The sequence below is a fragment of the Coregonus lavaretus genome (assembly GCF_964263955.1).
Source record: "Coregonus lavaretus genome assembly, chromosome: 4".
Taxonomy (NCBI): Eukaryota; Metazoa; Chordata; class Actinopteri; order Salmoniformes; family Salmonidae; genus Coregonus; species Coregonus lavaretus.
Window position 1 is genome coordinate 29,665,764 of NC_139991.1, and position 22,860 is coordinate 29,688,623.

A 22,860-nucleotide genomic window follows, 5' to 3' on the forward strand; every position below is an offset into this window, starting at 1 on the left:
GTCGAGCCAGGGGCAACGCCTATCACCTGGCGTGCTTCGCCTGCTTCTCCTGCAAGAGGCAGCTGTCCACGGGAGAGGAGTTTGGCCTGGTAGAGGAGAAGGTGCTCTGCAGGATCCACTACGACACCATGGTGGAAAACCTCGAACGAGCTGCCGAGAGCGGTGAGTCACTGGGCTCTCTAGAACCTGCTCTCAGTGGGTTCACTAGTCTAAAACGTTCTATCTCAGTGTCTAAAGTTACTGTCAAAACGATAAACCCTACTGTATGCGTACACTTTTATTTAGTATACAGTTACACAACACTGTAGGCTTCTATACACTACACTCTTAGAAAAAAAAGGTGTTATCTAGAACCTAAAAGGGTTCTTCAGCTGTCCCTATAGGAGAACCCTTTGAAGAACCCTTTTTGGTTTCAGGTAGAACCCTTTCGGTTCCAGGTAGAACCCATTTGAGTTCCATGTAGAACCCTTTACACAGAGGGTTCTACATGGAACCCAAAATAATAATAATAATATGCCATTTAGCAGATGCTTTTATCCAAAGCGACTTACAGTCATGCGTGCATACATTTTTTTTTTTTTTTGTGTATGGGTGGTCCCGGGGATCGAACCCATTACCTTGGCGTGCTCCGTGCTCTACCAGCTGAGCTACAGAGGACTACAGCTAAAGAGTTCTACCTGGAAACAAAAAGGGTTCTACATGGAACAAAAAGCGTTCTCCAATGGGGACAGCCCGAAAAACCCTTTCTAAGAGCGTATAACATTGTGATGTATCTTTGATAACACTGCTCACTGGGAAAACTCTAAACCAATGTCGTCATCTCATGCCATTTTTCCCCCTCTCTTTCTTTTTGTCTTTCTCTCTTTCTTCCCTATCCTCCTTTTCTTTCTCCCTGTCTCTGTACCCTGGTGTCTCAGGAAGTGGCATCACTCTGGAGGGGGCAGTGCCATCAGAGCAGGACAGCCAACCCAAGCCTGCCAAGAGAGCACGCACCTCCTTCACTGCTGAGCAGCTGCAGGTAAGTCACAGAGAGGGAACCACATGTCCCTGTCTCCTCATTTCTCTTTCTAATAATAAGTCAATACATCATCATTATTTTACAGATAGGCTGGGGAAGTGATTTCTCTATCTTAGCAACTTTCTAATGGTCATTGTTGGCAACATTGTCAGATGTGGTTTGATGTCTCATTCATTTCAATGGGCTCGTTGTTGTTTATCTCTGCAGTAATATGACGTTTTAATTTCTGGAGCTGATACTATACAATATGGTAATATTGACAGTGAGGTCATATATTTCTAATAACTTATGTAATATTTCCCAGGTGATGCAGGCTCAGTTTGCACAGGACAACAACCCTGATGCACAGACCTTGCAGAAACTGGCGGACATGACGGGTCTAAGCAGGAGAGTCATACAGGTGAGTGTCTGTTCACGCAGTCTCAAAGTATTAATGTAAAGAAATTGTAAGTTGCTTTGGATAAAAGTGGATAATGCATGACTAATTGTCCTAAAACAACGAGAATATAGCTACCTATATATGACGGTTGGTAACATTGCATTTTCATAGGTTTGGTTTCAAAACTGCAGAGCAAGACACAAAAAGCATACCCCCCAGCACAGCGGACCCCCGCAAGGCCACCCCCAGTCCCGGATGCCCCCTTCACTGCCCGACGACCTGCATTACTCCCCCTTTGGCAGTCCTGAGAGGGCACGCATGGTGGCCCTGCACGGATACATCGATAGTGAGTGTTACATTGGTTAGTCTCTTCACTACATCCTCACAAAGCCCTCTACTCTGCTTCACCGACTCTCTTTTCAGCGCTTTCATCCTCGTTCCCTCTCCTAGAAAGGAAGGACAAAGGCATAAAGAGAGATACAGTGATTTGTCCTTGACTACTCTGTAGTGACTGTGTTTCGCTGTGTCAATAGTTCAAGTTTTCTAACAATAAAACAAATTATACTGTGCTTAAGTATGTTCCTTTACTGCTCCTCCATCTTGATACTGTGCTTAACTGTGTTATAATATTTGAAGTGTGTCCCTCTGTTCCAGGCCACCCGTTCTCCGTTCTAACGCCACAGAGCCTGAACCCCCATCAAGCCATGTCGCTACCCCAGCTACCCCTCAGCCGCTAACTAACGGATGCTGCCGCCGCCGCCACCACCCCGACCTCTGACCCTTGTACCCTGACCTCCCATCAGCAATCTCCGTCCACCGACTCGAACCTAGAGGTCAAACATGATGAATCGAGAAGCTCTCTACTCTTGAGCTCTCACCCTTAACCACTCTGGACGGAGAGAGAGACTTCCTCATCGACTCTTTTCCTATGAACAGGATTATGATTATACAGCCAGTCTGACTGTTGTCATGGAGGATGTGAGCCCTTCCTTTTGCTCACTGGGACTTATTCACAGTCAAGACACATCCAACTAGACTATGAGCTCCTTGTGCAGAGCAGGACTGAAAGGACTCCTCTCTCCATCCTCTGATGTGGGTGACAGGACCAGGCTAACAGGAGTACAGCCTCATGTGCGCTGTCAGATTTCTGAAGATTTACTTATGAGGGAAAAAAACGACAAGGGATTGGACTTGTGGGCTTGACAGAGGACACTGAGGTAAGAAACCTCCCTCCTTTCTCTCTTTGATGATACCATAAAGGAATGTGAAATAACTGACAGTTTTGGTGTGCAATCTACTTCGAACTCAAAACGAGTATTTTTTTTATTTTTATTGGTATTGTTTGAAATCATGTGGTAATCAGCTCTCCGTTAATACACTGTCATCCGCAGCCTTCTGTATAGGATATAAGCCTCAGATGAGGATAGATTGTGTGCCTTATCTTATCAATGATAAGCAAACAGAACGACCATAATATGGTTGTTTTGAATTATGAATAATTTCTAGGCAGCTGAAGTAAAACACTAAAATTCACAGAAAAACTAAAAACTCTAATTTATTAGGATGATTTTTTAAATAGTGGCAAGGTGTAACTTTACATTTTTACTGGTGAAAATATTGAAAGATTTTTTTGGGGCGATTTGAATTTTCACCATATCCTCTTGTGCAAAAATGATGATACATATCAATGTATTGTTATAATATGGATATTTCAATCATTTGAAGCTCCAAATTGTAAAATTATGATTTACTGTAACACCCTTGTAAGGCTTTTGACATTGACATACCTCTGTTAAATGTTTAACAATCGCATTGAGTATGAGAGAAAGAGAGGGAGGTCTGAAATGTGTCTTCCTCCAGTTGTAAAGAAGGACTAAAAGATAATACATGTCACATTGCATGTAATAGCTACCTTTTTTAACCAGGTGTATTGTCACTAATTTATAATTTATGTCTGTGCAGGATCCATGTCAGGTCAGTGTTTTGTTTTTGTCTTCTACAATTGTCCAGCATGTGTGCTTCACTTCTATGCGGTGAAATGGAGATGTGGTACAATGACAGTTAGCGGACTAGGGATATGATGTGTATATAGACGTCTGTGGCTGGTCAGCCTGACTGGCAGACAGACAGGGGAGATGGAGGTTGTGTGAAACTGTAACTTTGTGTCTTGGCTGTGGAGTGGAGTCAGTGAGGAATAGGACCATGTGTTTACGAAGGGACTAAGGGAGACAAGACCTCGATGTTCTCGTATTTATTGAGACAATAGCCTGTAAGCACTTTTTTTCCCGAAAATTGTCAAAATGGTTGTTTTATTAAAAAATTTAATGAAACAAAAGTTTATTTGATTGACTGTGCATTACATAAATGTTTTGTGTACTAAATGCAATAAAACGGACTTAAAAATGTGACATTTGTATTTAATTTTATTTCAGCTAGACCACAACAATTTCATGCAAGAAGCACTATTAAGCCCCTAATCCCAAACAACCCACAGGCAAGGATGCTCAATACACACACACACACTGGTGCCAATTTAAAAACAGATCTGGGAAAATCAGTGGTTGGTATCAAGTGTTCCTGAGGGGCTGGATAACTGATCTCTGTATGCTCGCTATGTATTATGCTACTCATTATAAATGTGGATATAGAACTCTTGTGAGTGATTCTGGTGTGTGTGCACTTTCCAGTCTCAAATAGCTGCCGGTCTCATTTAATAGCCAAGCATCGGCACACATTTTCAGCAAATAAATGCTGGGTCTAAAGTAATTGTTTACGAGTGAACTTCATTGAGTACCATTGAGATTGCTCAAAAGTAGATCAAGAAGAACAATGGATTTGTTATTATAATGTTTATGCTGGTCATACTGGTCACAATAAACAGTGTGGTAGTCTTTACAACATTTTATTGAACAAAAGCTGTGTGCATTAAAGACATAGATGCCTGGCGGTTGTGTTCAATGATTGAAGCAAATAGACGCCCGGGCTATTAATTGAAGTTTTATGGTATGTGCGGTACGTACCTGGTTGTGTGTGTGTGCACGTGTGTATACTTGCATGTCTCTGTGTGTCAGTTTGTGTGTCTGTGTGTAAGAGTGTGTGTGTGTGCCCGGTACGGGGCAGGAAGCAATCACAGGCCGATGGCTGAGCTGGCGGGTGCTTCATGGGTCAGTGTGTGCAGTAATGACTCATCTCCTCCTCTCTTCTACTCTTCTTCTCCACCACTCTGCAGCTGATTCGTTCAGCAAGCCCAGCTGAGCGCCATCACAGACAGGAAGTCACTGTCAGGCTGCATCATGAGATTGATCCTCTACCCTGGGTCCTGTTTCAAAGGGCAGCATTAGCCAAGACAGACTGAATGTCTCACTCACAAATATACGCTTGTCTGTCTGTGCAAAAACACACCCAAATTCAAAAACCACAAAATGTAACATGCATAAAAATATAAAAATATGCAAAAACACACTACAGCACAACATTATAGTAGAAAATAAAATTAATGGATCCAAAGCCTTATATTGAGAAATATAGCATCTAAATAAAAGACTAACTGGAACAAAGCCTCTAGGCAATGGTATATTATGCTGGTGGATATCTTGCATAGCCTATATAACAGGAAGTAACCTTTCATGTTGATTTGCATCCATTAAGCTGCTGAGTCTTTGAGGACACTTGAGAGAACAATCTGACACTGATTACATTGGCCTGCACTGGTAGCACAGCCATTTCAGCACCACACAACGTGAGCAGAGCAGGGACATTTAAGGACAAACCTTACAAGTAAACAAATGGCTTTACAAGTTACACATCAAGGATTGGTGTTTTTTTTCTCATTCTGCATGAAAATGTTTGACTGAATTAGTATATTCTTCTATCTTGACTTCCTCCACATATTTCATTTCAGTACCTTACATGTGCGTCACTATGTTTTTGTGCATCTGAAATAGGCTTAGCTATTTTGTTTTTATGCATCTGGTCAAATGAAACCTATTTCAAATAAAAACGAACATGTGGGATATTTCATATTTCACAAAATATTATTCACAGGCAGGCGTATATGCACCACAGTTGAACATGCCATAAATTGAACATTCCATAAATGAGCCTTTTATTTTTTTGCGCTCAGGCCCGCAACTCAATGTCCAGTTCTGAAATGTGGCCTAGTTTTCCGGTGACTGTCCAACGATCTCGTCCCAGCTCTTCCGACAAATGCACACAATCCACTGATGTTCATAGTCATCTGCAGGAAAAAAAATATATTTTCAGAATAATCAAATAAGACCATAAATGTCAGAATAAAGCAATAACCTTTTAAAACTATTTTTAAACAATCAATTCGTCTAACAACTAAAAGGGTAGTATAAACACATAACCTATTCTAATAGCCTAGTTCATAAAATAACATTTAAACATTTAATCAAGGTTAACGGGAAAAAAGCCTCTGGACTAGAAGCAGCATATCATTCTCATTCTATCCAAGCTTTTGAAATGGACACAATCAACTTAAGTGCCAGTTACATCAGTCAAATCAAGGTAACAATTAGGAGAAAATAACTTCTTAAATCACATACCAAAAAATTGACGATCATTTTAACAAGGATGACTCGACTACCAAAACAACGGATACTATATTGTTTTCATATAGTTAAAGCTGAAATTAGTTGACCATTGCAGATCAAGAGGTAGCCTAAGAGGCTATAGCTTCTCTGTTGGGACTGAATCCGGGTGTCGCAGCTGCACACACTTGAGCGCTCACCCCGGGGAACAGTGTGCGCTGGGCCCATTGTTGGGAACAGGTCTGAAGCTCTCGCCTGATTGTGTGTAATTGCCTGCGATAGTCCTAACAGCCACTCCAAGTCGCCTCTCTCGCCACTCTACCTGGCTCACGCGTTCGGCAATTGAAATCACAGTTGCACCAGGCACCACAGCAGCTGCATACGAAACCTTGGCTATCCATCATTTTTGTCGCGTTTTGTTGCCTCCCCCTTCGCAACAAATGGAGGTCACCGTCAAGAAGGACATTTCATCACTATTTTAAACCAATTAATACCTCTGCACCGGTTTCTGCTGGTGGTGAGGTCTTAGCACTGCAATTACCGTTTCCCTGAGCGCTTATGGTAATGAGATAGAATTTACACATTTTCATTTTTGCTGTAATTTCCCCTCTTAGGATTGTGATCGCTTCACAGAGCGTTTAAGTCAATGCTAAATTGATACACTAGTACAATTCTATTTGAGGGCACAGGTGGCCACCATAGTTCGATGCAATCTGAAATAAATGGAAATTCAGAATCCAAACACTTAACATAGGCTACACTTCATGTGTTTTTAAATTCTTTGCCTACTGTGGATTTCTTATTTCAACCTGCAATAAAGCCTTCTATAATAATACTCTACATAGTTTAGGGACTTTAATTTGGATATATTATTTATTGGGAAAATTAATAATAAAAAATATTATCCACCAGGTCCAAAATAATTTTTGCCTGCATGGTTGTATTGTTTGGTTAATTTGTCAAATGTGTAACATTTTACACTAGGGTGATGTCAGCATTAGTGGTACATTTGTGTTTTAGGGTACTGTACTATGGTAATTTTGCAAACCACAAAAAATGATATTGGGTTGTTGATACTGAATGTGTTCTGTGCATGAAAAAATGGTTTTGGTTAGTGTGACATCATTGTAGTGTGTGTGGTCAGGTTTCCTAGATGGGGTGACCAGTTGAAACTCATGGACAACCGCCATACATATGAAACCTATGAATGATAATGCTGTCATTCTGTCAATTATAATTCAACAATCTAGCTGTGTGTGTTAAAATGAATAGTTAGTGCTTTAAAATATAATATCCATTCATGTAAACAGTTATTACATTTTATAAAAATCTGATTTATAGTACTTTTCAGCTATAAAAAATTCACAAAATGAACCTTTAATCAATTTAAATACATTTCCTGCATAGATATTCTAAAATACATTGAAATATGTTGTTTTAGTTGTTCATAACAGGTCTGAATCAAATTTAGATGCTATATAGCAAATACACAGCATAGGATGAAGGTGGAAGGAATTAGTGGGAAAAAACAAGGCTAGGAAAGGAACATCTATTTTCCAAGGATGGAGAGGGTTTAGTAAAAGTTTATTGTCATCAAATTGTAAAAACAGAGAGTGTGTTATCTACAAGCTTCTACAAAGGCTTATTGATGAGTTCATAACAAGTGTGAGGTGAAATGGGACACAAATGTATGTCTAATGAAAAAATAGTGTCCCAGTTAATTTACTAAAGTGTCCCACTAACACTGAAAGCCACGCTTTAGCAAAAGTATGGGTCTGATGTTGTTTTAGGGGTTGTAGCATCCACTGAATAATAAATGATCAAGTTGTTTCATCCTAAAAATTGAGATAAGACCTTAATTGAAATAAACATCACTTGAGTAGGGGTAAACATAAAAACACCAAAAAGTGTCCCACCCATACACACTTCACCCTTCCTGTAGGCTATATTGCATATTATAAACTGGGTGGTTTGAGCCCTGAATGCTGATTGGTTGAAAACCGTGGTATATCAGACCATATACCACAGGTATGAAAAAATACCTTTTACTGTTGTAATTACATTGGTAAGCAGTTTATAATAGCAATAAGGCACATCAGGGGTTTGTGGTATATGGCCAATATACCATGGCTAATTGCTGTATGCAGGCACTCTGCGTTGCTTTGTGCATAAGAACAGCCCTTAGCCATGGTATATTGACAATATACCACACTTCCTCTGGCCTTATTGCTTAATTAAACGTCAGTTAGCACATCATAAACATGATATTATTGCTACAAATATTTTCTTGTTGGTTGGTAAACCACTCTTCCCATACTAATTCTGCCTTTCCCTCTTGGCCCTTATTGGGACTGTTTGCTGGTGCCTATTAACTGGATATTTAACTCGTTACCCAAACTCTCTCACAGAAAGGCTCACCTACGAGCAGCAATGTAAAAGAGTGTGGGGGAAACGATAATGGCTCCTTGTTAATTCATAAGTCGAAATTCTTAACATACCAACTGCCTCTGTAGCCAAAATGTCTACATTTATAGGCCTATTTATTTTCTGCAACAACAACACACTCACTAAGCCTAGAGACAATGAGAGATTATTGGCATCAGGAAAAGAGTGGCTATCAGCTGATCATAGTGAATGATGTACACTACCGGTCAAAAGTTTTAGAACACCTACTCATTCAAGGGTTTTTCTTTATTTTTACTACTGTCTACATTGTAGAATAATGGTGAAGATATCACAACTATGAAATAACACATATGGAATCATGTAGTAACCAAAAAAGTGTTAAACAAATCAAAATATATTTGAGATTTTTCAAATAGGCACCCTTTGCCTTGATGACAGCTTTGCACACTCTTGGCATTCTCTCAACCAGCTTCATGAGGTAGTCACCTGGAATGCATTTCAATTAACAGGTGTGTATTCTTAAAAGTTAATTTGTGGAATTTCTTTCCTTCTTAATGCGTTTGAGCCAATCAGTTGTGTTGTGACTAGGTGGGGGGGGGGGGGGGGGGGGGGGGGGGGTATACAGAAGATACCCCTTTTTGGTAAAAGACCAAGTCCATATTATGGCAAGAACAGCTCAAATAAGCAAAGATAAACGACAGTCCATCATTACTTTAAGACATGAAGGTCCCTCAATACAACTGAATGCATTCAACTGAAATGTGTCTTCCGGATTTAACCCAACCCCTCTGAATCAGAGAGATGCGGGGGGCTGCCTTAATCGACATCATCGGTGCCCGGAGAACAGTGGGTTAACTGCCTTGCTCAGGGGCAGAACGACAGATTTGTACCTTGTCAGCTCAGGGATTCGATCCAGCAACCTTTCAGTTACTGGCCCAACGCTCCTACCACCAGGCTAATGTGAACATTTACGATTTTCAAAGGAACAGTTATTCCAGAAACAGGAAACTGCAACAAACAATATGGCAATAGGGCTTCTGGCCACCTGTAGGTCTGCTGCTCATTGCCAGGGTGAAAAATATCAACAATGAAAACCCAACAGAAAAAAAAGATAGATAGGAGTTTGGTGCTGATAGGACTGCGCAGAGATGTAGTGTGTATCAGCTCAATCTGCTCCTGTTTTCCACTATCGACTATGTTCAGTTTGTAGCGTATATTGTGTTATACTATGGATTATGTACTTAATGTACAGTGGGGAGAACAAGTATTTGATACACTGCCGATTTTGCAGGTTTTCCTACTTACAAAGCAGAAAATCACATTGTATGATTTTTAAGTAATTAATTTGCATTTTATTGCATGACATAAGTATTTGATCACCTACCAACCAGTAAGAATTCCGGCTCTCACAGACCTGTTTCTTCTTCTTTAAGAAGCCCTCCTGTTCTCCACTCATTACCTGTATTAACTGCACCTGTTTGAACTCGTTATCTGTATAAAAGACACCTGTCCACACACTCAATTAAACAGACTCCAACCTCTCCACAATGGCCAAGACCAGAGAGCTGTACATAAGGGATCAAATTGTAGACCTGCACAAGGCTGGGATGGGCTACAGGACCATAGGCAAGCAGCTTGGTGAGAAGGCAATAACTGTTGGCGCAATTATTAGAAAATGGAAGAAGTTCAAGATGACGGTCAATCACCCTTGGTCTGGGGCTCCATGCAAGATCTCACCTCGTGGGGCATCAATGATCATGAGGAAGGTGAGGGATCAGCCCAGAACTACACGGCAGGACCTGGTCAATGACCTGAAGAGAGCTGGGACCATAGTCTCAAAGAAAACCATTAGTAACACACTACGCTGTCATGGATTAAAATCCTGCAGCGCACGCAAGGTCCCCCTGCTCAAGCCAGCGCATGTCCAGGCCCGTCTGAAGTTTGCCAATGGCCATCTGGATGATCCAGAGGAGGAATGGGAGAAGGTCATGTGGTCTGATGAGACAAAAATAGAGCTTTTTGGTCTAAACTCCACTCGCCGTGTTTGGAGGAAGAAGAAGGATTAAACATCATTCTTTGGGGGTGCTTTTCTGCAAAGGGGACAGGACGACTGCACCGTATTGAGGGGAGGATGGATGGGGCCATGTATTGCGAGATCTTGGCCAACAACCTCCTTCCCTCAGTAAGAGCATTGAAGATGGGTCGTGGCTGGGTCTTCCAGCATGGCAACGACCCGAAACACACAGCCAGGGCAACTAAGGAGTGGCTCCGTAAGAAGCATCTCAAGGTCCTGGAGTGGCCTAGCCAGTCTCCAGACCTGAACCCAATAGAAAATCTTTGGAGGGAGCTGAAAGTCCGTATTGCCCAGTGACAGCCCCGAAACCTGAAGGATCTGGAGAAGGTCTGTATGGAGGAGTGGGCCAAAATCCCTGCTTCAGTGTGTGCAAACCTGGTCAAGACCTATAGGAAACGTATGATCTCTGTAATTGCAAACAAAGGTTTCTGTACCAAATATTAAGTTCTGTTTTTCTGATGTATCAAATACTTATGTCATGCAATAAAATGCAAATTAATTACTTAAAAATCATACAATGTGATTTTCTGGATTTTTGTTTTAGATTCTGTCTCTCACAGTTTAAGTGTCCCTATGATAAAAATTACAGACCTCTACATGCTTTGTAAGTAGGAAAACCTGCAAAATCGGCAGTGTATCAAATACTTGTTCTCCCCACTGTATCTCTGGCATCAAAAAGCTGTTTTAATAGGTTATTCATAGGAGGTCTGGTAGAGCTGGAGAAATGAGAGCAACCCAGCTCACAATTCTAGGGAATGAGAAAGGGAGGAGGGTTTCTTCTGGCCAGGGCCTAACTATACTGACCCAATAAGCACTTGTCCTAGAGATATCCCTTATTGGGACAGTGGTTAGGGCATTCGTCATTGGTAATGGTGGCCTGGGTTCAAGACCCGCTAGGGTATTCACCCTACTCTCATATTCTTAGCAAAATATTCTTAGACAACTATACATTAGATAACGATACAGAAAGCTCTTATATTGATGAAATAAGTAAATCAAATCAATGATGAGAATAGTCAGATAACCAATAACTGACATGGAGGTGTAGAGGGAAGATCGGAATACTGTAGGTGAGTTCAAATCCCAGGTGAGGACATAATAACAGTATAAATGAACATGCACAATGTAATCATCTATGTCAAAGTGTGTCAAATATGTAAGTTGAAAACACTATGTTAAAAACACTATGTGTGTGTGAGTATCCCTAACCTTGCCAACAGACAAAGAGCTATGAATGGATGTGGTTCACCAATTAGGGCCTTCATTGGCTCTGCAAAAGTAAAAAGGTGTGATGTGTAATTAAACTTTTCTTTTGGGAGAACATTTCCCATGAAACATGTCTAGAACATTGATATCTTATATTCTGAGAACATGGCAGCCATGTTCTGTGTATGTTTGGTGGGATGTTGATGGCATATTCTCCTAACCCTCCGAAAACTAAATACATGAATTTTCTTGCAACGTTCCCATTTCTTATGTTCTGAGAACATGGTAACCACATTCTGGGTAAGTTCTATTTGACAGCACATTGCATCCCTATGGGCTAAACTGTTTAGGATAGATGGCCAGTCCCATATGGTCTTCCACACAATTCCCTTTTGCTTGTTTTTCTCTTCTTCCTATGTTTAAGGTCATTTAGAGTATATTGCTAATAATAATGAGGATATTTCACTGTTTACACTTGCATGTAGCCTACCTTTTTTCATCATTACCGACCCTAATTTATGATGTCTGCAAACGTACATTTAAAGGTCTGAAGGGGTAAATGGTTACTTATTTTATGTTTTACTTTATTTCTTTTTTCTCAATACCTTAAGACCATAAACAAATATGCTGCTTAAGAAATGTCATAGATACGGCTCCCATTCACCATTATGCTTCAACCCTGTTATGATAGTGCAGGGCGGGGGGAACCGGGGTGGGAGGGGGGTTCTGGGTGGGGAACGACCAATGGGTGGGTTTCTCTGTGGGTCCTGCTTTTTGTTTCACATCCATGGGCTTAACATTAAAGATAATAATTGCATAATTAAAGTGGAATTGACAGCATTTTAGCAACATGAAATCTTATTAAAATCTGTTCACATACATCCCCAGGAAGAATATGACAAATATGGTCATTTTCACGTTTTCATAAATTCTTAGAATGTTTGGGAATTACGTATACTAAGGCATTTGTGAAAATTCTATAGCAATATAGAGTGGGAAAGCGGCCTTGCATCTGGACAATTAATAGACACTGCAGTAAATAAAACATCTGTCTCGTCCAGGACCGGAGTCTACACAGATCGGTGTACCATAGCCAATCAGAGCTACAGTAGGCCTTTATGCAAATAAGCCATTTGCCACAAGGGCCTGCCATCATTCACTTTGAACTGGACTGTGTGTTTACAGGCAGTTACAACAGCGTGACTTAGATGATTAGAACGCATTCGCCAAAAGCCACATAAAACACCTGAATGGATTTCTGCAAATATGTCAGTACCACTTACATTTGGGAACTTTACAGTCCTATTGCTCAAAAAACCATGAAAAGGTAGGCTCTCGCTCCCTCAGTTATGGACATCAACAACAAGATCACAACTAATGCTAGCCAGAGCAAGATGAGCTAAAATATAACGAAGGAACATTAGATAAACCCTCTCAAACTTTTTCAGCTAGTTGGCCGTGAAAATTGCACTGATAAACGATGGGGAATTCTAGCCTACACGTCCTTCTGCAGCTTACCTGCCTGGCTAAAGTTGGCTAGCTTGCTAGCTAGCTACTTCCAGAAAAAAATTAGAGAACACCTCACTCTGACCATTTTACTCGCCCTAGCAGAGCTGGTTAGCTAGGCTATTATTTTGCCTACATTTACTGACACCGGCCAAATTCAGCGGGTGTTGCGTAAATTAATCAGTTATTCTGCTCTCTGGCACACTCACACAAGAGTGCTCTGAAATTGGAGTAGATAGCCAGAGTGAATTTGCAAACGCAAGAGATATGCTAACTGGATAACAGTCATTCAAGTTCTCGTTCAAGCTAACCAAATGACACCTGCATCTCTAGCTGTGTATAGCCACCGAAAAACGATATGAGGGGAAAAGGTCAGTCACTCACCAACTCCTCCAATGACATGACATGACATCCTCCTAGCAGCTAGTTAGCTATCTAGCTAACGTTAGGCTCCATGTTTTTAGCTTGCTACATAAATAGATACGCTAGCCTATTAGCCACGTTATGACTGACTTGTGATAATTGCCCTTGCTAGTTTGACTGTATTGACATTCCCAGCCTTAGACATTCATCCGTTTTTGTCCAAAATATTGAGTAATTGAAACTGAAACAGTGCATGCCGCATTGAGGCAGCAAACAATGTCTCAGGCTGTGATTTACAACCTGATAGCAATATTTTTTGGACTACCAAGAAATGTATTGGTGAATTATATTAATCATGCATTGAACTGCATCCATCTAGTCTGTCAACAATGCCTTAGTGTACGTCATGGAATGTTGAGTCAAATAGAACCTATTTTAAAACCTCTTATAAAGTTAGTTTTGTAGCATAAACTGGGAATTTGATATTTTTGACTGATTTTATGATTGTCTGTTTGTTTCATATCTACAAAGTAGTTAAAACGCTGTCAGTTCTACTTTAACACTACATATATTTGTTTAAAGGCCTAAGCTCACCTATTAAACGTTCCAGCTGTCTTGATATCCTGGCAATAAACTATATTGATATAGCAATGTTCCAAGAAACACACCTGTTCCAAAAGGAAGCACATAGAATAGAGAATCATTTGTACAAACTGGCTGCTTTTTCATCAGCCACATTCCAAAGTCAAGACATAACTTAGTAATGAGCAATTATCTGATATAGCAACTATTGACTCTGAAACCCAAATTAATCAATCAATCAAAAATCCTCCCACTTCTATAAAGAACTGTACATTTCTGATTGTAAATCTACACAATGCCAGACTAAGTTCTTTCTAAAATTAAAGAAGTCCTCTTCTCTCAACAGAGGAAGCCACCTCGCTTGAGCCCAAATCTCTCTCAATGAACTCAAAAGGGCATTGGATAGCATGAATAAAGGCAAATCACCTGGATGGGATGATATTCCTCCTGAGGTCTATTTAAAATGTTGGAATCAGATAGGTCCACTATTGCTCGAAATTATTAATACAGCATTTCACAAATGTTCATTTGGGAGAGATGTGAACACAGCACTAATTTCGCTTTTATTTAAAAAAAGGTAAGGATGCCACCCAGTGCGCTCACTATCGTCCCCTCTCTTTGATAAACACAGATATTAAACTGTTTTCCAAAATGTTGTCCTCCCGTCTTGAGACTTACTTATCTACACGGACAAAAGCGGGTTTGTTAAAAAGGCAATTCGTCAATGGAGGGAAATAACAAAAATGTCTCTAAAATCTACTGATCCTTTCATCTCATTATACACTGACAATATTTTATTATATTTGTATTTGTATTTATTATGGATCCCAATTAGCTGCTGCCAAGATATGACAAATAGGAGTGGGAATATCGTCCGCTATTATCCTCAGTAATTTTCCATCCAAGTTGTCAGACCCCGGTGGCTTGTCATTGTTGATAAACAACAATAGTTTTTTCACCTCTTCCACACTCACTTTACGGATTTCTGTCACACCCGTGAGAGGCCTGTTGTCTTTAGTTGGTTTGGTCAGGGCGTGAGTTTCTATGTTATATATTCTATGTTTACGTTCTAGTTAGTCTATTTCTATGTTGCAGTTCTAGGTTGTGTGTCTATGTTTGGCCGGGTGTGATTCCCAATCAGAGACAGCTGTCGCTCGTTGTCTCTGATTGGGGATCATACTTTAGTAGCCTGTTTGCCTACCTTAGTTGTGGGATCTTGTTCCTGTATAGGCTTGTATGTGTATAGCCGGAGGACTTCACGTTACGTTGTTTCTTGTTTTGTTTGTATGTTTATTTGGGTGAATAAACATGTCCGCATACCACGCTGCACCTTGGTCTGACCCGTCTCTCAACGATCGTGACAGAAGATCCCACCACAAAAGGACCAAGCAGCGTGCCCAGAAGGAGCAAACGCCTGGTACTCAACAGGAGGCTACGTTGGTAGATGTCCTCCTCGGTTGGGGGAAAATCACAGAGGAGGAGGCCGTCCGTTACGGTAAGGCAATGAAGGAGGAAGCCCGGGTAGGAGAGGATCCACAAAGCCGGCCGAAGAGAAAGCCCAAGAAGCAGCCCCAAGAAAATGTTGAGAGGGGGCTCACGGGGTGGATGACGAGGCAGCAGGAGGCCGGGAAAGGGCTGACTAGTGAGGAGGAGGCCGCTATTTTAGAGGTCCTCCAAGACCTGCGGATCGAGAGAGAGGAGCCCCGACCACTGCACCCGGTGGGGTTCCAGTTGGAGTCCCTACGACATGGGAACAGGAATGGGAACAGTTTTACACTGAGGAGTCGGAGGATGACGACGACGATGAGTTTCTGTTCCCTAACTCGTGGGGGCCTCCGGCGGAGTCCTCACTGGAGGAGGATTGGGCGCGAAGAGAGAGGGACTGGAACAGTCGTACATATCCAATGCCAGTTCCCAGCCCGGTATGTCCTGTGCCTGCTTCTCGCACCAAACCAGTAGTGCGTGTTCCCAGTCCGGCACGTTCCGTTCCAGGACAGGAACACGCACCTAAAATGGAGTCAGCAGGTACAGCCGGTCCGTCCGGATCTTGGGAGGAACGTATCCAACGGCAGGCGAGCAGGATCCAGGCGCTCAGCAGCGCAATGGTGCGCGTGGTGAGTACATTGGAGCGATGGGAGAGAGGTGGCATTTCTACACCTCCTCCAACCACACAACTCACCCGACCTCCAGCGACGGTCCCCTGCAGGGAGCACTTTAGCGTGTCGGTGCCCAGTCTGGGGCCGGCAACCATCCCAACGACCGGGTTGGAAACCACCTCTGTGTCGGTGCCCAGGGCGGGCACGACGTACAGCCCCGTTTTGGAGCAGGAGCCCAGTCTGGGGCCGGCAACCAGTCCTATTACAGTGCTGGAATTTTCCTCTGCGTCGGTGCCCAGGCTGGGCACGGTGTACAGTCCTGCTCCAGAAATGGGGATGGAGACGGGTCCGGAAGTTTGCTCCACTCCAGAGCCAGAGCAGTCCGCTCCACCGGTGCCCATTCCAGCTCCAGTCAGCGGATCCATTCCGGAGTCAGAGCAGTCCGCTCCACCGGGGTCCAGCTCCGGTCAGCGGCTCCAATCCGGAGACAGAGTAGTCCGCTTCACCGGAGCCTAGTCCAGCTCCGGTCAGCGGCTCCACTCCGGAGCCAGAGCAGTCCGCTCCACCGGTGCCTAGTCCAGCTCCGGTCAGCGGTTCCACTCCGGAGCCAGAGCAATCCGCTCCATCGGCGCCTGATCCAACTCCGGTCAGCGGCTCCATTCCGGAGACAGATCAGTCCGCTCCACTGGTGCGTGTATCCAGTCCAGTACGGTCCGTACCTGCTCCCCGCACCAAACCAGTGGTGCGTGTCGCCAGCCCGGTACGCCCCGTACCTACTCCCCGCACCAAACCAGTGGTGCGTGTATCCAGTCCGGTACACCCCGTACCTGCACCACGCCCTGTCTGGACCCTGGTGTGGGGGGATTGCCGATCCAGGCCCAGACGTCAGCCCCTCTCCAGGTTCGGGGTCTCCCACACCAGGGTCCAGACAGGGCTTGGTGCATCGTGGGGGGATTGCTGATCCAGGCCCAGACGTCAGCTCCTCTCCAGGTTCGGGGTCTCCCACACCAGGGTCCAGACAGGGCTTGGTGCATCGTGGGAGGAAGGAGAGGGGAAGCATCGCGCCGAGGTCCAGACCAGACCAGGGGCGCAACGGGGAGGCAGAGAGGAAGAGGTCATCACGCCACCCGGACCCTCTCCTAATGAATCAGGTTGGTGCGGCCGGAGTACGCACCTTTGGGGGGGGGGGGGGGTACTGTCACGGCCTGTTGTCTTTAGTTGGTTTGGTCAGGGCGTGAGTTTCTATGTTATATATTCTATGTTTACGTTCTAGTTAGTCTATTTCTATGTTGCAGTTCTAGGTTGTGTGTCTATGTTTGGCCGGGTGTGATTCCCAATCAGAGACAGCTGTCGCTCGTTGTCTCTGATTGGGGATCAAACTTTAGTAGCCTGTTTGCCTACCTTAGTTGTGGGATCTTGTTCCTGTATAGGCTTGTATGTGTATAGCTGGAGGACTTCACGTTACGTTGTTTCTTGTTTTGTTTGTATGTTTATTTGGGTGAATAAACATGTACGCATACCACGCTGCACCTTGGTCTGACCCGTCTCTCAACGATCGTGACAATTTCAAAATTACAATTCTTGTCTTTCATAATTTGGTCAGATATACTTGGATGTGTAGAGTCAGCGTTTGTTGCTGGCATGTCATGCCTAAATTCGCTAATCTTGCCAATGAAAAAATCATTAAAGTAGTTGGCAATATCAGTTGGTTTTGTGATGAATGAGCCATCTGATTCAATGAATGATGGAGCTGAGTTTGCCTTTTTTCCCAAAATGTAATTGAAAGTGCTCCAAAGCTTTTTACTATCATTCTTTATGTCATTTAACTTTGTTTCATAGTGTAGTTTCTTCTTCTTTTTATTCAGTTTAGTCACATGATTTCTCAATTTGCAGTACGTTTGCCAATCGGTTGTGCAGCCAGACTTATTTGCCATTCCTTTTGCCTCATCCCTCTCAACCATACAATTTTTCAATTCCTCATTAATCCACAGGGATTTAACTGTTTTTACAGTCATTTTCTTAATGGGTGCATGCTTATTAGTTAAGGCTCCCGAGTGGCACAGCGGTCTAAGGCACTGCATCTCAGTGCTAGATGCATCACTACAGACCCTGATTCGATTACAGGCTGTTTCACAATCCGGCCGTGATTGTGAGTCCCATAGGGCGGCGCACAATTGGCCCAGGGTTTTTCGGGTTTGGCCGGGGTAGGCCGTCATTGTAAATAAGAATTTGTTCTTAACTGACTTGCCTAGTTAAATAAAGTTTTTAAAAAAAATATATAGTAACTGGGATAAGCAATTCCATAAATGTGTCAAGTGCAATGTCTGTTTGCTCTTCATTACACACCACGGACCAACAAATATTCTTTATATGAATCACTACAAAACGTATTGTATGACCTCTTATACACTATATTAGGCCCAGCCTTTGGAACGTAGGTTTTTCTAGATATGGCTACTATATTGTGATAACTACATCCAATGGATCTGGATACTGCTTTCAAGCACATTTCTTCAGCATTAGTAAAGATGTGATCAATACATGTTGATTATTTCATTCCTATGCTGTTTGTATCTACCCTGGTAGGTTGACTGATAACCTGAACCAGGTTGCTGGCACTGGTTACAGTTTGAAGCTTTTTCTTGAGTGGGCAGCTTGATGAAAGCCAGTCAATATTTAAATCACCCAGAAAATATGCCTCTCTGTTGATATCACATACATTATCAAGCATTTCACACATTATCCAGATACTGACTGTTAGCACTTGGTGGTCTATAGCAGCTTCCCACAAGAATGGGCTTTAGGTGAGGCAGATTAACCTGTAGCCATATTACTTCAACAGTATTTATGAGATCCTCTCTAATCTTTACAGGAATATGGTTCTGAATATAAACAGCAACACCTCCACCACTGGCATTTCTGTCTTTTCTGTAAATGTTATAACCTTGTATTGCTACCACTGTATTATCAAATGTATTGTCTAAGTGAGTTTCAGAGATAGTCTGAATATGAATGTAATCTGTTACCAGCAAGTTATTAATTTAATGAACCTTGTTTCTTAAGCTACATATGTTAACGTGGGCTATTTTGAGCACTTTTCTGGGATGCTTGCTTGTTTTCATTGCTTTACTGGGAAGCTTAGCAGAAGTAGATATTCTCATGGTATTTATGTTAGTGCAGGGTGACCTGCACACAGTGGACTTCCTACTAGTGCACACCGCCTCTGTGCTAACAGCATAAATCTGGTTCATAGGCACATGATTGCTGCATACAATAGCTGTAGGATCAGCAGAGGCATTTAGGGCAGATAGAGGGACATAAATTAGGTTACTTACATTGTGTCTACCAATGCAACCTTGTATAATGTACATTTGCTGAAGCATTATGATGACTCTGCGAACCAATGGTAGGGATTAACTGAGCTGGGCTTGGGTCATTGATAAGTACAGTTGAAGTCAGAAGTTTACATACACTTAGGTTGGAGTCATTAAAACTCGTTTTTCAACCACTGCACAAATTTCTTGTTAACAAACTATAGTTTTGGCAAGTCGGTTAGGACATCTACTTTGTGCATGACACAAGTCATTTTTCCAACAATTGTTTACAGACAGATTATTTCACTTATAATTCACTGTATCACAATTCCTGTGGGTCAGACGTTTACATACAAATTCCAGAAAATGATGTCATGGCTTTAGAAGCTTCTGATAGGCTAATTGACATCATTTGAGTCAATTGGAGGTGTACCTGTGGATGTATTTCAAGGCCTACCTTCAAACTCAGTGCCTCTTTGCTTGACATCATGGGAAAATCTAAAGAAATCTGCCAAGACCTCAGAAAAGAATGTGTAGACCTCCACAAGTCTGATTCATCCTTGGGAGCAATTTCCAAACGCCTGAAGGTACCACGTTCATCTGTACAAACAATAGTACACAAGTATAAACACCATGGGACCATGCAGCTGTCATACCGCTCAGGAAGGAGACGCGTTCTGTCTCCTAGAGATGAACGTAATTTGGTGAGAAAAGTTCAAATCAATCCCAGAACAACAGCAAAGGACCTTGTGAAGATGCTGGAGGAAACAGGTACAAAAGTATCTATATCCACAGTAAAACAAGTCCTATATCAACATAATCTGAAAGGCCGCTCAGCAAGGAAGAAGCCACTGCTCCAAAACTGCCATAAAAAAAGCCAGACTACGGTTTGCAACTGCACATGGAGACAAAGATCGTACTTTTTGGAGAAATGTCCTCTGGTCTGATAAAACAAAAATAGAACTGTTTGGCCATAATGACCATCGTTATGTTTGGAGGAAAAAGGGGGGTCTTGCAAGCCGAAGAACACCATCCCAACCGTGAAGCACGCGGGTGGCAGCATCATGCTGTGGGGGTGCTTTGCTGCAGGAGGGACTGGTGCACTTCACAAAATAGATGGCATCATGAGGAAGGAAAATGATGTGGATATATTGAAGCAACATCTCAAGACATCAGTCAGGAAGTTAAAGCTTGGTCGCAAATGGGTCTTCCAAATGGACAATGACCCCAAGCATACTTCCAAAGTTGTGGCAAAATGGCTTAAGGACAACAAAGTCAAGGTATTGGAGTGGCCATCACAAAGCCCTGACCTCAATCCTATAGAACATTTGTGGGCAGAACTTAAAAAGCGTGTGCGAGCAAGGAGGCCTACAAACCTGACTCAGTTACACCAGCTCCATCAAGAAAAATGGGCCAAAATTCACCCAACTTATTGTAGGAAGCTTGTGGAAGGCTACCCGAAACATTTGACCCAAGTTAAACAATTTAAAGGCAATGCTGCCAAATACTAATTGAGTGTATGTAAACTTCTGACCCACTGGGAATGTGATGAAATAAATAAAAGCTGAAATAAATCACTCTCTACTATTAGTCTGACATTTCACATTCTTAAAATAAAGTGGTGATCCTAACTGACCTAAAACAGGGAATTTTTACTAGGATTAAATGTCAGGAATTGTGAAAAACTGAGTTAAATTTATTTGGTTAAGGTGTATGTAAACTTCCGACTTCAACTGTAATTGTCTCAACGCAGCCTTATAATGCTGTGAAAGGATCCAGGAACCCAAATGATAAAATTAATTGTGCGGTTTAAAAATGTTTATGGCAAGGTAAACGATCCCGGATAAAATTATTACATTTACAAAATTGGGAAAGACATAGGAGGCCTATCCGTACCAAACTTTAAAGCTGCACTATGCAGAAATCGCTCCGCCATTTCCTGGTTGCAAAAGTTCTAATAGTTTCGCCTAATTTCAGTTTATGTGACAAAACAAGCAAGTATAGTGTAGAGAATCATTGCACCATCTAAACCACTGTGAAATATATTTTCAATAACCACAAATATTGTATTTTCAGCTGATTGAAGCTGGTGTACAAAACAGAAAGTAGAAGAAGCAAAAACTTAACTTAAGAACGGGAAGCATAAAAATAGAACAGATCTACCGCTTTTTAGACTTGCTTTCAATGAGAATGACAGATCTATAACTGTCACGACTTCCTCCGAAGCTGCCTCCTCTCCTTGTTCGGGCAGGCTTCGGCGTTCGTCGTCACCGGCCTTCTAGCCACTGCCGCTCCACCAATCTCATCATTCCATTTGTTTTGTCTTGTCTATTACCCACACCTGGTTCATATCCCCTCATTAGTACATTTATAAGTGTTCCCTCTGCCCCCCTTGTCCTTGTGGGTGAATGTTGAATGTGAGGAGAGAGTAGCTCGGTTGAGCTACATGTACTTTGTATTGCCGGGGTATATTTTCCCTGTGTGCCTGTTTTGTTCCAGTGCGCTATCCAGCGTAACGTTATACTACAGAATAAACTCTGGAACGTAGGTGTATTCTGTGATTTACCCTCCTGGGCCTGACTCCTTCAAATCACCTCTCACAGAATCACCCACCCGCTATTGAGTCAGCGGGAGAGGAGCGCATGCCTGGAGTCGTGGCACGGGTCCAGGAGCATTCGACGATGCTAGCCAGCTTGGGAGAAGTGATGAATCGGGTTCTCCAGGTCGTCCAATGCCTGGAGAGGAGAGAACCCGATCTGTTGAGACCAGCTGGGCGACCGGATCCAGCCACCCACACCCCAGCACCCAAAGGGATCCATATATCCCGACCACGGGAGTTCGACGGGACAGCTGCTCTCTGCCAGGGATTCCTCCTCCAACTAGAGCTCCATTATTCCAGCATCAGCCCGGCCCCATCGGAGCGGGAGAAGGTGTCCGCCCTCGTCTCCTGCCTCTCGGGGAAAGCCCTGGAGTGGGCCAACGCGGTCTGGAACGAAAGAGGAGCTGCGTTGGACAACTACGGGGAGTTCGCTCGCTTCTTTCGGGCTGTCTTCGATCACCCGCCCGAGGGTCGAGAGGTGGGTGAGCGGCTGGTCCAACTGAAGCAGGGGACGAGGACTGCGCAGGACTTCGCCTTGGAGTTCCAGACTCTAGCAGCTGGGTCCGGGTGGAATGAGTGGGCCCTCATCGACCACTTCTGGTGCCATCTGCGGGAGGACGTCCGAAGGGAGCTAGGCTGCCGGGACACCATGTTGTCCTTCACGCAACCAGAGGACATGGCCATCCGCTTGGATAACCTGCTGTCGGCCAGAGGACGTCCTGGAGGGGGTCTGCCCGTTCCAACCCCGCCCAACTCGTATCACG

At 43.0% G+C, this 22,860-nt stretch overlaps 2 protein-coding genes across 2 annotated transcripts in view; one reads left to right on the top strand and one right to left on the bottom strand.

The window, feature by feature from the left end:
* Positions 1–3,795, top strand: part of lhx6a (LIM homeobox 6a) — a gene marked incomplete at its 5' end in the record, with an annotated part of 15,344 nt that extends 11,549 nt beyond the window's left edge. Inside the window, 5 exon segments of the mRNA XM_084159387.1 lie at positions 1–162; positions 918–1,018; positions 1,323–1,418; positions 1,569–1,743; positions 2,052–3,795. The exon segment at positions 1–162 is cut by the window's left edge and continues 34 nt beyond it. Coding sequence (XP_084015513.1) covers positions 1–162; positions 918–1,018; positions 1,323–1,418; positions 1,569–1,743; positions 2,052–2,134 — 617 coding nt within the window. The 3' untranslated portion in view covers positions 2,135–3,795.
* A 1,536-nt stretch (positions 3,796–5,331) lies between these two features.
* The window catches only part of morn5 (MORN repeat containing 5), a gene marked incomplete at its 5' end in the record, with an annotated part of 32,098 nt that continues 14,569 nt past the window's right edge, over positions 5,332–22,860 (bottom strand). The window contains one exon of the mRNA XM_084159253.1: positions 5,332–5,634. Within this exon, the coding sequence (XP_084015379.1) occupies positions 5,555–5,634 (80 nt within the window). The 3' untranslated portion in view covers positions 5,332–5,554. The remainder of the gene's footprint in view (positions 5,635–22,860) is intronic.